Below are 15,328 nucleotides of genomic sequence, written 5' to 3' on the forward strand. Positions count from 1 at the left end.
GGACCTTGTGAGCCCAGCCCTCAGTATGTCCTGGTCTACACAAAAAATGTAGGTCAACCTAACTTTGTTGCTCCGGTGTGTGAAAAATTCATACCCCTGTGCAAAGTAGTAACGCAACCAGTAGACACTGCTAGGTCGATGGCAGAACTCTTCCATGGACCTTGCTGTCACTGCTCAGGCCTGGTCTACACTATGCGTTTAAACCGATTTTAGCAGTGTTAAACCTATTTAACGTTGCACCCGTCCACACAACGAGGCCCTTTATATCGATATAAAGGGCTCTTTAAACCGGTTTCTGTACTCCTTTCCGACGAGAGGAGTAGAGCTGAAATCAGTGTTACCATATCGGATTAGGGTTAGTGTGGCCGCAAATCGATGGTATTGGCCTCCGGGTGGTATCCCACAGTGCACCATTGGGACTGCTCTGGACAGCAATCTGGATTTGGATGCACTGGCCAGGTAGACAGGAAAAGCCCTGCAAACTTTTGAATTTCATTTCCTGCTTGCCCAGCGTGGAGAGCTCATCAGCACAGGTGACCACGCAGAGCTCATCTGCACAGGTAACAATGTAGTCTCCTGAGAATCGAAAAAGAGCTCCAGCATGGACTGCACGGGAGGTACCGGATCTGATCGCTATATGGGGAGAGGATTCAGTGCTAACAGAACTGCGTTCCAAAAGACGAAATGAAAAAGTATTTGAAAACATTTCCAAGCCTATGATGGAAAAAGGCCGCAGCAGGGACTCAGTGCAGTGCAGAGTGAAAGTTAAAGAGCTCAGACAAGCCTACCAGAAAACCAAAGAAGCAAACAGAAGGTCCGGTGCAGGGCCAAAAACATGCCGCTTCTACGCTGAGCTGCATGCAATTTTAGGGGGCTGCACCACAACTACCCCACCCCTGTCCGTGGATTCCGAGGTGGGGGTTGTTATCTCAGCCATGGCTGAGGATTATGTGGACAGGGAAGATGACAATGAAGAAGAGGAGGACGAGCTTGCAGAAAGCACACAGCACTCCGTTAGTCCCAACAGCCAGGAGCTTTTTCTGACCCAGACAGAATTACCCTACCAGCCCTCCCAAGCCACTAGCCCAGACAGTGAAGCCATGGAAGTGACCATTGGTGAGTGTACCTTTGTAAATATAAAACATGGTTTAAAAGCAAGTGTTTTTTAATGATTGATTTGCCCTGAGGACTTGGGATGCATTCGCAGCCAGTAAAGTTACTTAGAAAAGTTTGTTAATATGTCTGGGGATTGAGCGGAAATCCTCCATGGACATCTCCATGAAGCGCTCCTGGAGGTACTCCAAAAGCCTTTGCAGAAGGTTTCTGGGGCAAGGCAGCCTTGTTCTGTCCACCATGGTAGGACACTTTACCACACTATGCATGTAGCAAGTAATCGGGTATCATTGCATGACAAAGCATAGCTGCGTATGGTCCCGGTGATTGCTGGCATTCAAGAAACATCCGTTCTTTATCTCACTGTGTTATTCTCAGCAGAGTGATATCGTTCAGGGTAACCTGGTTGAAAATCAGGAATTTAATTAAGGGGACAGAGATGGCCATTTTCCTACTGGGCTCGTAGCCTGCTGCTTAAAAGAAATCCTTCCTTGCACGTAGCCAAGCTGGGGGAGGGGAGGAGTGAAATAGCGATGAGCTTTTTTGCGTTTGGCTAGCAGGGATCTTCCCAGCTACCAGCCACGCTGTGCGGGGGGAAGGGGGATGTTTAGCAGTGAGCTTTCATGATACCAGCCATGCGGTGGCGGGAGGGGTCTGCGTCTGTGAGATCTGTAACACCAGAGCCACAGGCACTCAATATTAAGATGCAAAATGCGACCTTGTAGTGAAATCACATGTGCTATGTAAGGTGAATAGTGTTGTTCACTGTGAAAGAGTATAACCATTGTTCTGTAAAATGTATCTTTTTAAATACTTTTCTCCCTTTTTTCCCTCCCTCATGCAGCTACAAATTTTTCAAGCCTCCCTACTCCATCCCAAAGGCTAGCTCAGATAAGGTGGAGGAAAAAGAAGACACGAGATGAAATGTTCTCGGATATCATGGAAGTAAACTGCAAGGAAAGAGCTCATCTGAATGAGTGGAAGGAGGTGGTATCAAATTACAGGAAAGATGCCAGTGAACGTGAGGACAGGAGGGACGCTTGAGTTGACAGGTGGGGGCAGGAAGATCATAGGTGTAAGCAGGAAGATCAGCGGTGGCGGGATGCAACTCTGGGGCTGCTGAGTGATCAAACTGATATGCTCCGGCATCTGGTGGAGCTTCAGGAACGGCAGCAGGATCACAGAGTGCCACTGCAGCCCCTGTATAACCACCATCACCCCTCACCATGTTCCACATCCTCCTCACCCAGACGTGTAAGAACGCGTGGGGGGAGGCTCCGTGCACCTGCCCATTCCACCCCCGTGGACAGCCCAACCAAAAGGCTGTCATTACTGTGAAAAAATTTTAGTGGCCTTTTCCTTCCCTCCTATCCTTCTCCCAAACCACACCCAGGCTACCTTCTCAGTTCTCTCCCTCTTTTTATAATGAATTAATGAAGAATACATGATTTTAAATGATAGTGACTTTATTTCCTTAAGCAAGCTGTAATCAAAGGGGGAGGGTGGGTTGCATACAGGGAATGAGTCAATCAAGGGCGGGGGGTTCATCAAAGGGAAACAAACACAGCAGTCACTCCCTACCCTGGCCAGTGATGAAGCTCGTTTTCAAAGCTTCTCTGATGCGCACCGCTTCCTGGTGTGCTCTTCTAATCGCCCTGGTATCTGGCTGTGCGAAATCAGCGACCAGGTGATTTGCCTCAGCCTCCCACCCCGCCATAAAAGTCTCCTCCTTACTCTCACAGAGATTGTGGAGAACACAGCAAGCAGCAATAACAAAGGGGACATTGGTTTGGCTGAGGTCTGAGCGAGTCAGTAATGTGCACCAGCGCACCTTTAAACGGCCAAAGGCACATTCTACCACCATTCTGCACTTGCTCAGCCTGTAGTTGAACAGCTCCTGACAACTGTCCAGGCTGCCTGTGTATGGCTTCATGAGCCATGGCATCAAGGGGTAGGCTGGGTCCCCCAGGATAATGACTGGCATTTCAAGATCCCCAACTGTTATTTTCTGGTCTGGGAAATAATTTCCTTGCTGCAGCCGTTTAAACAGAGCAGTGCTTCTGAAGACGCGGGCGTCATGAACCCTTCCCGGCCATCCCACGTGGATGTTGGTGAAATGTCCCTTGTGATCCACCAGTGCTTGCAGCACCATTGAAAAGTACCCCTTGTGGTTTACGTACTGGGTGCCCTTGTGCTCCGGTGCCAAGATAGGGATATGGATTCCATCTATTGCCCCACCACAGTTAGGGAATCCCATTGCAGCAAAGCCATCCACTATGGCCTGCACGTTTCCCAGAGTCACAACGTTTCGTAGCAGCAGCTTAGTGATTGCTTTGGCTACTTGCATCACAGCAGCCCCCACAGTAGATTTTCCAACTCCAAATTGATTCCCGACTGACCGGTAGCTTTCTGGCATTGCAAGCTTCCAGAGGGCTATTGCCACTCGCTTCTCCACTGTGAGGGCTGCTCTCATCTTGGTATTATGCTGTTTCAGGGCAGGGGAAAGCAAGTCACAAAGTTCCATGAAAGTGCCCTTATGCATGCGAAAGTTTCGCAGCCACTGCGAATTGTCCCACACCTGCAAAACTATGCGGTCCCACCAGTCTGTGCTTGTTTCCCCAGCCCAAAATCGGCGTTCAATGGCTAGAACCTGCCCCATTACCAGCAGGCTCTCCAAAGCGCAGGGGCCCGCGATTTGAGAGAATTCTGTGTCCATGTCCTCATCATTCTCATTGCCGCGCTGCCGTAGCCGCCTCCTCCTCACCTGGCTTTGCAGGTCCTGGTTCAGCAAAGACTGCACGAGAATGTGCGAGGTGTTTAAAACGTCCATGATTGAGGTATTGAGCTGAGTAGGGTCCATGCTTGCTGTGCTATGGCGTCTGCACAGTTCACCCAGGAAAAAAGGCACGAAACAGTTGTCTGCTGCTTTCACAGAGGGAGGGGTGAGGCTGTATCCAGAACCACCCGCGACAATGATTTTTGCCCCATCAGGCACTGGTACCTCAACCCAGAATTCCAAGGTGTGGGGGAGACTGCAGGAACTATGGGATAGCTATGGGATAGCTACCCAGAGTGCAACGCTCCGGAAATCGACGCTAGCCTCGGACCATGGATGCACACCACCAAATTAATGTGCCTTGTGTGGCCGCGTGCACTCGAATTTATACAAGCTGTTTCACAAAACTGGTTTCTGTAAAATCGGAATAATCCTGTAGTGTAGAAGTACCCTCAGAGAGGTAGATTTGCTGCAGTGATGGAAGAATGTCTCCATCATTGTAGCAAGTGTCTACACTACAGCTTTGCTGCTGTAGCTCTTGTAGTATAGAGACAACAACAGTGATGAACCAGGGCTACTCATGACCCCAGGCATGGCAGCGCGTGAGTCCCCCTTCAAGGAGGCTAGTCATGCATCTTCGCCTTTTGCGTCAAGTCCCCACCCCTTCCCCCTGTCCACAACAGCCCCAAGTATCCAGTTCCCCTCCCGCCCGCACCAGCCAGAGGATCTCTGACCAAACCACCATGGGCGCTCAGTTGGCACCAGTACTGGGCTGCTGGGCTGCCCCAGCGTCGGCCCCTAGCATTGGGTCAGCAGCCGGCCTTAGCCTTGTCCCCAGCACCAGCAATTCTGGCCCGTTGGCCTCTGGCCAGTGGCAGAGCTGAGCAGAGCTGGGCACCAACATGGGGAAGAGAAAGCGGAGCATGGGCGGGGCCAGGTCTTGGCTTAGGTGAGTCTTAGCCTCTCCTGGCCTATTACACTCGCCACCCGTGGCTCCAGGGAGCTCAGAGCCCCAGGATACACCCAGGCTGCTAGGTCCATCTCAGAAACCCTGGGGCAGCCACTCAACTCCACCAGCCAGTTCTTGCTGTGGGGTTTGAGCCAGGGCCATGCCAGCCTCCCCTCAGCTGTTTGTATTGCACCTCACTCCCAGGCAAGGAGGGGAAGCAGGCTAGGGACACAGGGCTGGAATCCAACCTGGTCCTGAGTCAGCACAATATTTCCTCTCTTCTACTGTACATCTGCGTAATGGCTGGGCAGAATCTGGCTCTAGGCAATGAAATCACTGTGACACCAAGAGCATGTCACTGCCAGACAGCAAGGGGATCCCCAGTATCTAATAGGGTATCTCAGCTGAGCTGACCAACTCAGTGCACCCCAACTCACTGTTGTCATAATCTGTGTCTAAAAGGTGTCAGTGATGGTGTCATATACCAACTGGCAACACATTGGTCCCAAGAATCAGTGCATGGCGTGTGCACAGGGTGCATACAAAGAACTATGCATATGGGCTGGAATTGCATTCTTGAAATGTGTTTGGCAAGCAGTGCATAAATCCTGTCTGCCCTAGGCAAAGGAATGGGTATTTGTGCTTCTGACCCGTAGGGTTACCAGGCAGAGATAATCAGGATGCATTTACATATAACATGAACAAAGCTATCAAACTATCAAGCGGGGGAGTAGCCAGAATAGCATTTACACTCCAGCAGGTGAGAGAAACTTGTAGGGTCCTAGAGCCCAGGCTCCAGCCCAAGTCTGGAAGTCTACACTGCAACTGAACAGCCCTGCTGCCCAAGCCCCACAAGCCCGAATCAGCTGGCAGGGGCCAGTGGGGTTTTCTAATTCCAGGTAGACATATCCTCACATGACTCCGTGAGTCTATAATTGCCTCATCCCAATGAACTCTGTGCTTTGTAATCACAAATCACTGAAATGAACAAAGACAAATTCATTAATATGAATGTTATTGATTGTATTATTCATTCTTGCAAGAAAGAGCAGGCACAACTTATTCTTTGCCAGCTGATTACAGTTTCAAAATCAGAGTGTGGAGTTACAATACATGACAGAGAGACAGATAATATCACATGGTAATTCATATATGACATTCCTTGTGCAATTAACTGTTAATTAATTATTATCATGATTATTAAAATACTTAATAACCCCAAGCAGGACAGCACCCCATTGTGCTGGGCACTGCGCAAACACACAATAAGAGACTGTCTGGGCCCCAAACATCTTACAGTCTGTACAATTTAGTGATTTCAATTAGAATGTCTTGTAGCTCAGACGTTGATTTTGTTTGGGCCACCAAAATTTCCAGTAGACAGCTCCCCTGTGTAACTAAATACTCACTGATTTATGCAGTGGACAACAGCCTATTGCCCACACTCTCAGCATGGCTGCTATCCTCTCTCTTACAAGCACAGGCTGTCCTGAGAAAAAAGTGTGGAGACATCCCAGTCTGGCAGCTGTCTCCAGCAAGTCTCAAGGTGTGCACCCCAGAATAGAAGGTGTGACACCCTCTGCAGTGGCACACCAGCACCTGGCTCTCTCACCCATCTCCAGCCCTGATGGCTCTCCCAGAACTAGCCCTGCTCTGCTGGTTGGTGTGGAAGTGCCCAATAACAAATGTAGTGAGTGTGGGTGGAATACTTAAACAGTGCCTATGTAAATTCTTACTAAAAAGATTACAATATTTGTGACCAGAAACCCAATTTTTTAAATGTAACATTTTACTTACCTATTTGATTAAAATTTTGAAAATCAGTGATAACGTCCACATTTTTTGTGAAAATTTTTGCTTTTGTAAAAAGGCCATTTTTTTCTCCTATACATGCAAACATTGTTTGAAATATTTCACTCAGCTCCAATTAAGAAGAACTTCAAAAGCCCAAAGCTGTGGAATTTCTCAGTTCCAAACCAAGAGAAGTTAGCTATCTGGCATAGAAAAAAATGCTTCTGATCTCTCTCAAGGTGTTTGAATCTGACGATGGTGTTTTCAGATCTTCTATTTCTCCTAACAGGTTTTTGTTTTTGTTTTCAACTTCCACAAAGGTGTCAACTTACAAATGTGGTGTATTTATAGGCTTGGAAGGATCAGATTTTTATCAGTAACTGTTAGTAAACATCGATTTCACCCTATGCAGGCAAATGACAATGGAAATTTCATTGATCATAATCAGAACTGACAGACAGGCAAAGTAAGAACTTCTTAGAGAACTACTTAAAAACTTCTTAGAGTTTGATTTAAGGACATTTACTTTGTATATTTTGACAAGTGATGTTAACAATTTGTGTTTACAAAACTTTACCTTTTTCAATCTCATCATTTACTATTATTAAATATTTTCCTGCAACTGTGAAAAAGTAAAGTGATATTAAAAAAAATGCTTAAAAAGAAATATCAATATTATCTGTCAAAACTATAAAAAATAAAATTTTAATTCTGATAAGACTATGTATTGAGGACTGTGTTGAAGTTGCAAGCTATGATTAAAGAACTGAAGGGGAAGAGAGCAGTTCTTGGTCCTGCATGGAATTTATGGGGCTCTGTTGGCCGGTGTGTAATCAGAGTCATTCTGGGAAAAGCTAGAGCTAGGTGGGGTGAGCTAGGTCTCTCTGCCTTAGGGAGCAGCCTGCTTTATCTCTCTCTGTGTTTGGTTACTGCACTTTAAGATTCTGAATTTTAAGAAATAAAGTTGCAAACAGTCTTGTGGCACCTTATAAACTAACAGACGTTTGGGAGCAAGAGCCATGCATCCGATGAAGTGGGTATTCACCCACGAAAGCTCTTGCTCCCAAACATCTGTTAGTCTATAAGGGGCCACAAGACTCTTTGCTGCTTTTCAAGATCCAGACTAACACGGCTACCCCTCTGATACAAGAAATAAAGTTGTGTCATGTTGCAACCTTCCAGCAACAGTTTGTATGTTTCTTATCTAACTTCCCTGTTTGTATTTTGTGAAACACAATGACAAAATCCTACAAATCCAAATACCAGCACAGCCTCTTGACTCAAACACTTGGCAGGGCCACGACAAAACCGAGCAAGCACTGGACTCTGTCTCCCTGCAGCTGGTTGTGGTGTGATAGCCTGCAGATCCACACATGTCCCTGGCTACGTGGACTTCCTCATGTGTGACAGTGCCAGGACACTGCCCCTGCTTCCCTGTTTCCTCAGTTACTACTGGCTTTACCACCCTAATCAGTTGGCAACAGCAAACAGGACAAATGCCCAGTTTAGCAAAAAAGTTGACACGGCCAGGACAGAATTTAAAAAGGGGACTGTCCCAGCCAAATGGGACCTATGGTCACCCTACAAACCATCCCATTAAGGTGACCTCAGAGCTTTTTAACAGCAGCGGGTGAAGATCTAGCCAACTCCAAGAGGTGAAGGGACTGAGAAAACCACTTCACTTAAAGGGGCTACACTGAGGCACATGTGGGCCAAATATCAGGCCAATAAAAAGATGTTGATAAGGTATTTTTAGAGAATTTTTGAAAAAGAAACAGGCAGAAGCATCCAGGTAATGTATGTGTTATTTAGGTGAACATCTCAGGGTAGGAGTTTTCAGAGGCAAGAGTCACTGGGGAAACAGATGTGCATAAACAGAAATAGCCACAAACAGCCAGCAAGCAGTGTCTAAGGCTATTTTAATACTTAAAATGCTACAGTGGCACAACTGCTGAAGTACTCCTGGCACTGTGGTTAATCCACCTCCTTGAGAAATGGTAGCTAGGCCAACAGAAGAATTCTTCCATTGACCAATGCTGTCTACACGAGGGGTTAGCTCGACTTACCTACATCGCTCAGGGGTGTGGCTTTTTCACACCCCTGAGAGATATAGCAATCCAAATGTAACTTTTCAGTGCAGACCACCCCTAAAACATTTGATCATGAAAGAGATGTTCCTCTCCTCATCTAATCTGAGAGGAGGGGCTTCACCTTGGCAAACAGGGAAGCTGGAAACAACAGGAATCAATAAGCTAAGGACATTGCAATCTCCATAACCCCTCCAAGCCATACTCAGGTATGAGAATGTTTCTATGAGGAAGAAAACAGGAAGTTTCTTATAAATTATCCTCTCTTTCAGTTTTTTGGTTTCCTGAGACACTTCCAGAGTCAGATGAGCAGCGGAGTGCATTACCTGCAGAGAAAGAAAAAAGCAGAGTCTCTTTATTGGCAATCCAAATGAGTCATTCATTACTATGAGTCCAGCTAGCATAAGTTATGAAGAGCAGGGATACATTTACCACTCTTACTTTTGTATGAATCTTAGGGAAGTAATGGCTAATATATAATTACTATAGGTCTTATCCTTCCATACCAAAGTTCTTCTTTGAAAAATGTCTGGGACTGGGGCTCAGGTGGGAGACAAGCATCTGAACACCTAGGGCGAGGCAGTTATACACATACCCATTGGCAGAAATGTCAGTGCTGAGAGAATTTTTGGAAATGTAGGAGCTGCATGAGTTTAGGTGTCTACAGGATTAAGAGGCAGCCAAGTGAGGGTTCTGTGGATTGCAGTGGAGTCTAAAACTAGGGAGATGAGCCTAAATTTGGGAGAAAATGACATTTTTCATCACAAAATCATTGTGATGAAAAAATTCTGACTATCTCTAGTCAGAGGACAATCAGTGGAGGGCCTTCAGCTCCATGGGTCTGCCAGATCCTATGCTTGGTGCCATGGAAGAAGAATCCATTTAATTTTCAAAATTCTTGTCAACTGAGTTTTTCAGTTGGATCAATTCTATTTTCCAGTTCTTGGGGATAGCTGGAGGCAGCATTAAGTTTTGCTGATTGTGGGTAATGCTGGCACTTACATTGCAAGATATTGGACACTGAATTCAATTTAAATACCATGTAAGAAGTTTGAATTCCTAAAATCAATCCATTTTTGAGTTTAAAAAGCACCAAATCAAAAAATTCAGTGATATATTAAATATTTGCTACATTATAAAACAAACAAAAAAATCAATATTTTGATACTTAGATATAAAAAAAAATCTGCCCTGAGAGAAGAATAGATGGCAATAGAAATTAAATGAAGAACGGAAGCACGGAAGCACACAGTGGGTTCCCCACCCCACCAAAACACAAAACAAACAGAAAAAAATCCAACCCACTCCCCCCAAAGAACATCCAAAATAAAAATAAAGAACATTAAGAACAGCTAAAAACCATAACATTTTCCCAAGACTCCTCTTGCATGTAAGCAGCTGAGTAGGTGCATTCTGTTATGTAGTTGATTATGGGGCGTGAGGGTGGGAAAGACATGGTTTGTGCAATCATCAGTGGGAGGGGAGGCTGGGCCTGTGTGCTCATGAATGAGAGGGGAATCATACAATGTCACTGTGATGTTGCACCCCATAATGTTTTATAGAAATATGCTTATGAATGTAAATATGACATAACTGGAATACGTTTTATGCTAGATATGCCATGTAACACATCTTTGTAAAGGTTATGTTCTTCTGCATGTATTCATCCTATTTGTATGCATGTATCATTTTTGTATTCGAAGTTATGAATATTGGCTGTGTACTTGTTTGATTTTAAGTAGCCTCAGTGAAGCATTTGGTCAGCTTCGTGAGAAAAGACTATTCTCAGTAAGTGCCCAATCAAGAAACACTTAAGCTGACAATAGACCTTGATAGACTCCAATCCACATCTGAGCTTCCTGGGAAGATCTTGTAGAAAACTGAATCATGCATGGACATGTGACTTGCCCATGTGACTCCAAAACTCCATTTTGTAGCTGGGTTCTACATAGCGGGAGAAGGGGGTTTCCACCCACAGGAGAGAAACTATTCAAACCCCTGGATACCCCTCCATTTTGTCTCCAGCTGGCTCAAGAGGTAGCCACTCCACTCTCAAAGGATACCTGAAAGGAACTGAAACAAAGGACAGTAGCTACATGGGTGTGAGTGATTGCTGGACCTAGACTAGAAGGAGACCAGTCTGTAAAAGAAGCTTATTGGAACATCTCTGTGAGTGAGATTTCATCTGTAATCACTTTCTTACTGTATTAGGCTTAGACTTGTGTGTTTTATTTTAATTTGCTTGGTAATTCACTTTGGTCTGTCTATTATTACTTGGAACCTCTTAAATCCTACTTTTTCTATTTAATAAAATAACTTTTTACTTATTAATTATCTCAGAGTATGTATTAATACCTGGGGGGGAGGGGGAATAGCTGTACATACCTCGCTAATAGAGGGTGAACAGTTTATGAGTTTATTCTGTATAAGCTTTATACAGGGTAAAACAGATTTGTTTGAGGTTTGGATCCCATTGGGAGTTGGGTATCTGAGTGCTGGAGACAGGAGCACTTCTTAAGCTGTTTTCAGTTAAGCCTGCAGCTTTTGGGGGACATGGTTTAGACCTGGGTCTGTGTTTGTAGTGGGCTAGCATGTCTGGCTCAAACCAGGCAGGGCAATGAAGTCCCAAGCTGCCAGGGAAAATGCGCTCAGGGGTACTTTTAGCACATCAGGTGGCAGTTCGCAAGGCGGTTTCTGTGATCCAACCTATCACAGTCACTATTTAAAAATGGTCTGCACTATGAACAACATCGAACTATTTTAAACTTCTGAAAAATGAAATGTTTTCAATTGGTTTTATTGAAATCTACAGAATGCACAATGGTCTCTCCATGATGCTATGAGAAAAGCAGAATGTGTCAGTTTCTTAGTTTTTCCCATAGCTTTTTTAAATAATAAACATTTGAAATATAGCATAGTGATCTTTACCTTCCTCTCCATTGTCGCATCTCCCTTAAAAGCAAACAAAACAACATAGAGAAGGTGAGAATGTTTAATGAGCACTGAAAATCCATATAAAGTATTCATTGCAGCTCTTTCATATTGTCCCCAGAAATATCCTTTTGCAATTATATATGGACCAGCATCTCAGCTGGTGTGAACTAGTGTTGTTATTCACACACTAGTAGTACCACCTTGTTTTATACCTGCCGAGGACTGTGGCAGATATGATAATTTCATGCAGAAACAACACTGAGATCTACACTTAAAATCTGTACCACTTCAGCTACCCACGCTGATAGGAGGGCTTCTCCTGTCAGAGTAGGTACTCCTCTTTTTTGAGACGAGGTAGCTATGTCAACAGGAGAAGACGTCCCATTGACATAGCACTGTGTACACCATGTGTTAGGTCTGAGTCACTCAGGTGTGGATTTTTCACACTGGTGAGCAACACAGATATGCCAACCTAATTTCTAGGTGTAGATATGCCCTGAATTCTGCTCAATCTTATTGAATTAAGTTTCAGTATTTTAGGAGTTAATTCTATTAAAAATGCAAATGTGTATGTATTATCATAAATGATCTGGAGAAAGGGGTAAACAGTGAGGTGGCAAAGTTTGCAGATGATACTAAACTACTCAAGATAGTTAAGACCAAAGCAGATTGTGAAGAACTTCAAAAAGATCTCACAAAACTAAGTGATTGGGCAACAAAATGGCAAATGAAATTTAATGTGGATAAATGTAAAGTAATGCACATTGGAAAAAATAACCCCAACTATACATACAACATGACGGGGGCTAATTTAGCTACAACGAGTCAGGAAAAAGATCTTGGAGTTATCGTGGATAGTTCTCTGAAGATGTCCACGCAGTGTGCAGAGGCGGTCAAAAAAGCAAACAGGATGTTAGGAATCATTAAAAAGGGGATAGAGAATAAGACTGAGAATATATTATTGCCCTTATATAAATCCATGGTACGCCCACATCTCGAATATTGTGTACAGATGTGGTCTCCTCACCTCAAAAAAGATATTCTAGCACTAGAAAAGGTTCAGAAAAGAGCAACTAAAATGATTAGGGGTTTAGAGAGGGTCCCATATGAGGAAAGATTAAAGAGGCTAGGACTTTTCAGTTTGGAAAAGAGAAGACTAAGGGGGGACATGATAGAGGTATATAAAATCATGAGTGATGTTGAGAAAGTGGATAAGGAAAAGTTATTTATTTATTCCCATAATATAAGAACTAGGGGTCACCAAATGAAATTAATAGGCAGCAGGTTTAAAACAAATAAAAGGAAGTTCTTCTTCACGCAGCGCACAGTCAACTTGTGGAACTCCTTACCTGAGGAGGTTGTGAAGGCTAGGACTATAACAATGTTTAAAAGGGGACTGGATAAATTCATGGTGGCTAAGTCCATAAATGGCTATTAGCCAGGATGGGTAAGAATGGTGTCCCTAGCCTCTGTTCGTCAGAGGATGGAGATGGATGGCAGGAGAGAGATCACTTGATCATTGCCTGTTAGGTTCACTCCCTCAGGGGCACCTGGCATTGGCCACTGTCGGTAGACAGATACTGGGCTAGATGGACCTTTGGTCTGACCCGGTACGGCCTTTCTTATGTTCTTATGTTCCTACTGTTGGTGGATTGTCTGGAACTTCTTTAAAAAGGAAACAGAACTGATGGAAGCCCTGGAGAGTGCTGTGAGCTTCAAAGGACTCTTTTGAAAGAGTGGATCAGACAAGACTGAACTTTTAGTTGAGTGGGTTACCTAGGAAATATTTGAATGCAAATTATCCACCTCCAGACCCATCCTTTTGAAGCTAGGCCTCGAGGAGAAACCCATTGCCTGGTTGACCTATTCATGGGTCTGCAGATCAAAGACACAAAAATGGATGAAGGAGAGTCTCAGATTCATGAGGGCCTGTCCTGAGCTGAAGGACTGTTCCCCTACCAGAGGCCTTGTCGGAGTTGGGCTGATGTCTGGTAAGCTTATTAGCATGTGTGAAGGTTCTTGTATTGTGTAAATGTTTCCTTTGTGAATGAATGTGCTTCCTTAGAAAGCTGGGTGGCAACTTACGTGTGGCAATTACACTATTTATAGCCTCTGAGCAGAAGGCAAAGCAGGTCTGCTGAGGCAGCCTGACTTGCTGTGGAATTCAGAGTATAGGCCAGGGCCACCCAGAGGATTCCGGGGGCCCGGGGTCTTCGGCGGCGGGGGGCCCTTCCGTTCCGGGACCCGCCGCCGAAGTGCCCCGAAGACCCGCGGCAGGAGCCCCCGCCGCGAATTACCGCCCGGCGGGACCCGCCCGAGCGCAGCCTGGTCTTGGGCGGTATTTCGGCGGCGGGCCCCACCGCGGTCTTCGGGCACCCGGCGGGTCCCGGAATGGAAGCCCCCCCCCGCCGCCGAATTACCGCTGAAGACCGGGCTGCACGTCGGCGGCGGGTCCCGCTTCGGCGGTAATTTGCCAGCGGGGGGGTCCTTCCACCCCGGAGCAGAAGGACCCCCCGCCGGCGGAGACCAGGAGCGAAGAAGCTCCTGCGCCCTCTTGCCCCGCCCCCTCTGGGCAGCTCTGACCCTATCCACCCCCCCAGAACACCCACAATCCAACCCCCCCATTCCCTGCCCCTTCCCCCAACCTCTGCCCTGACTGTCCCCAGGGATCCCTGCCCTTTAGCCAACCCCCCCGGCCCCAGCCGCTTATCCCCGGCTCCCTCCTCACGCACAGCCTCAGTGCCTCGGCTGAACAGCCGCAGCGTGTCCCCGGCGGCGCCTGAGCCCCGCCCCGCTCAGAGCCGTGTGGTGAGGGGGCGGGGCTGGGAGCTCCGGGCCCAGCGGAGGGAGCAGAGCTCAGGCCGGAGCTCCCAGCCCCGCCCCCTCCCCACGCGGCGCAGGGCGGGGCTCAGGGGCCCTGGCTGAGACACGCCGCTTGATGTGCTAAGGCTCCAGGAGAAGGGCGGAGGCGGGAGCCTCCGCTGTTCTCTTGGGGGCCCCTGCGGAGCTCGGGGCCCGGGGCAAATTGCCCCCTTTGCCCCCCCCTCTGGGCGGCCCTGGTATAGGCAGGGAGCTGTGCAGCCTGGAAATACCCCGAGTGTAGAGGGAGAGATGCAGGTCTCTGCCCAAGAGACGGCTGGGGAGCCTGGAGCCTAGAGTGGGTCCCTTGCTTGGACCATGAGGGAGAATAAATTTGCAGTTGTCTTGAACTGAAACATTTACAATAACAAACACTTGTTCTAGCTCAAAAGTTTGCCTTTACCCCAGAGAATTCCCAAGGTCAGGTCCAGCCCAGGTCCAGTGTTGGGTGAGGAGTAGGACAGGCACTCAGAAGAACCTAACACTGAATTAATGAAGAAGTTGCTATGTGAATCCCTTCAGCTCAGCACCCATCATGCACCCAACACGTGCTGAGCCCTTCTTATAATGTGCACCCAAGTTACTCCTATCTAGGAGCTACCCTAAGGCCTAAGAAGGAAGCACAGAGCTAGGTATCTTGGGTCTGATGTGTAGCCCATGGGCGGATGCAAAGCAGGTATGCCCAACATCGCAAAGGAACTCTGAGGCAGACACAGGGATAGAATACAATTGTCCTGGACAGCATTCAATTGCCTTAAAGAGGAGACCATCTTTCTTTTTCTGTCATCCCCTATTTCGTTCATGCATCCCTCTCCAACT

The 15,328-nt window shown here is 46.5% G+C and overlaps 1 protein-coding gene across 1 annotated transcript in view; it reads right to left on the reverse strand.

Moving 5' to 3' along the window:
• LOC120388840 (butyrophilin subfamily 2 member A1-like) overlaps window positions 1-15,328 on the reverse strand; it is a 171,794-nt gene that overhangs the window by 144,257 nt on the left and 12,209 nt on the right. Inside the window, exon 7 of the mRNA XM_039510933.1 lies at window positions 11,645-11,668. Coding sequence (XP_039366867.1) covers window positions 11,645-11,668 — 24 coding nt within the window. The remainder of the gene's footprint in view (window positions 1-11,644; window positions 11,669-15,328) is intronic.

The sequence above is a fragment of the Mauremys reevesii genome, linkage group 22, assembly GCF_016161935.1.
Source record: "Mauremys reevesii isolate NIE-2019 linkage group 22, ASM1616193v1, whole genome shotgun sequence".
In the NCBI taxonomy this organism is placed as follows: domain Eukaryota; kingdom Metazoa; phylum Chordata; order Testudines; family Geoemydidae; genus Mauremys; species Mauremys reevesii.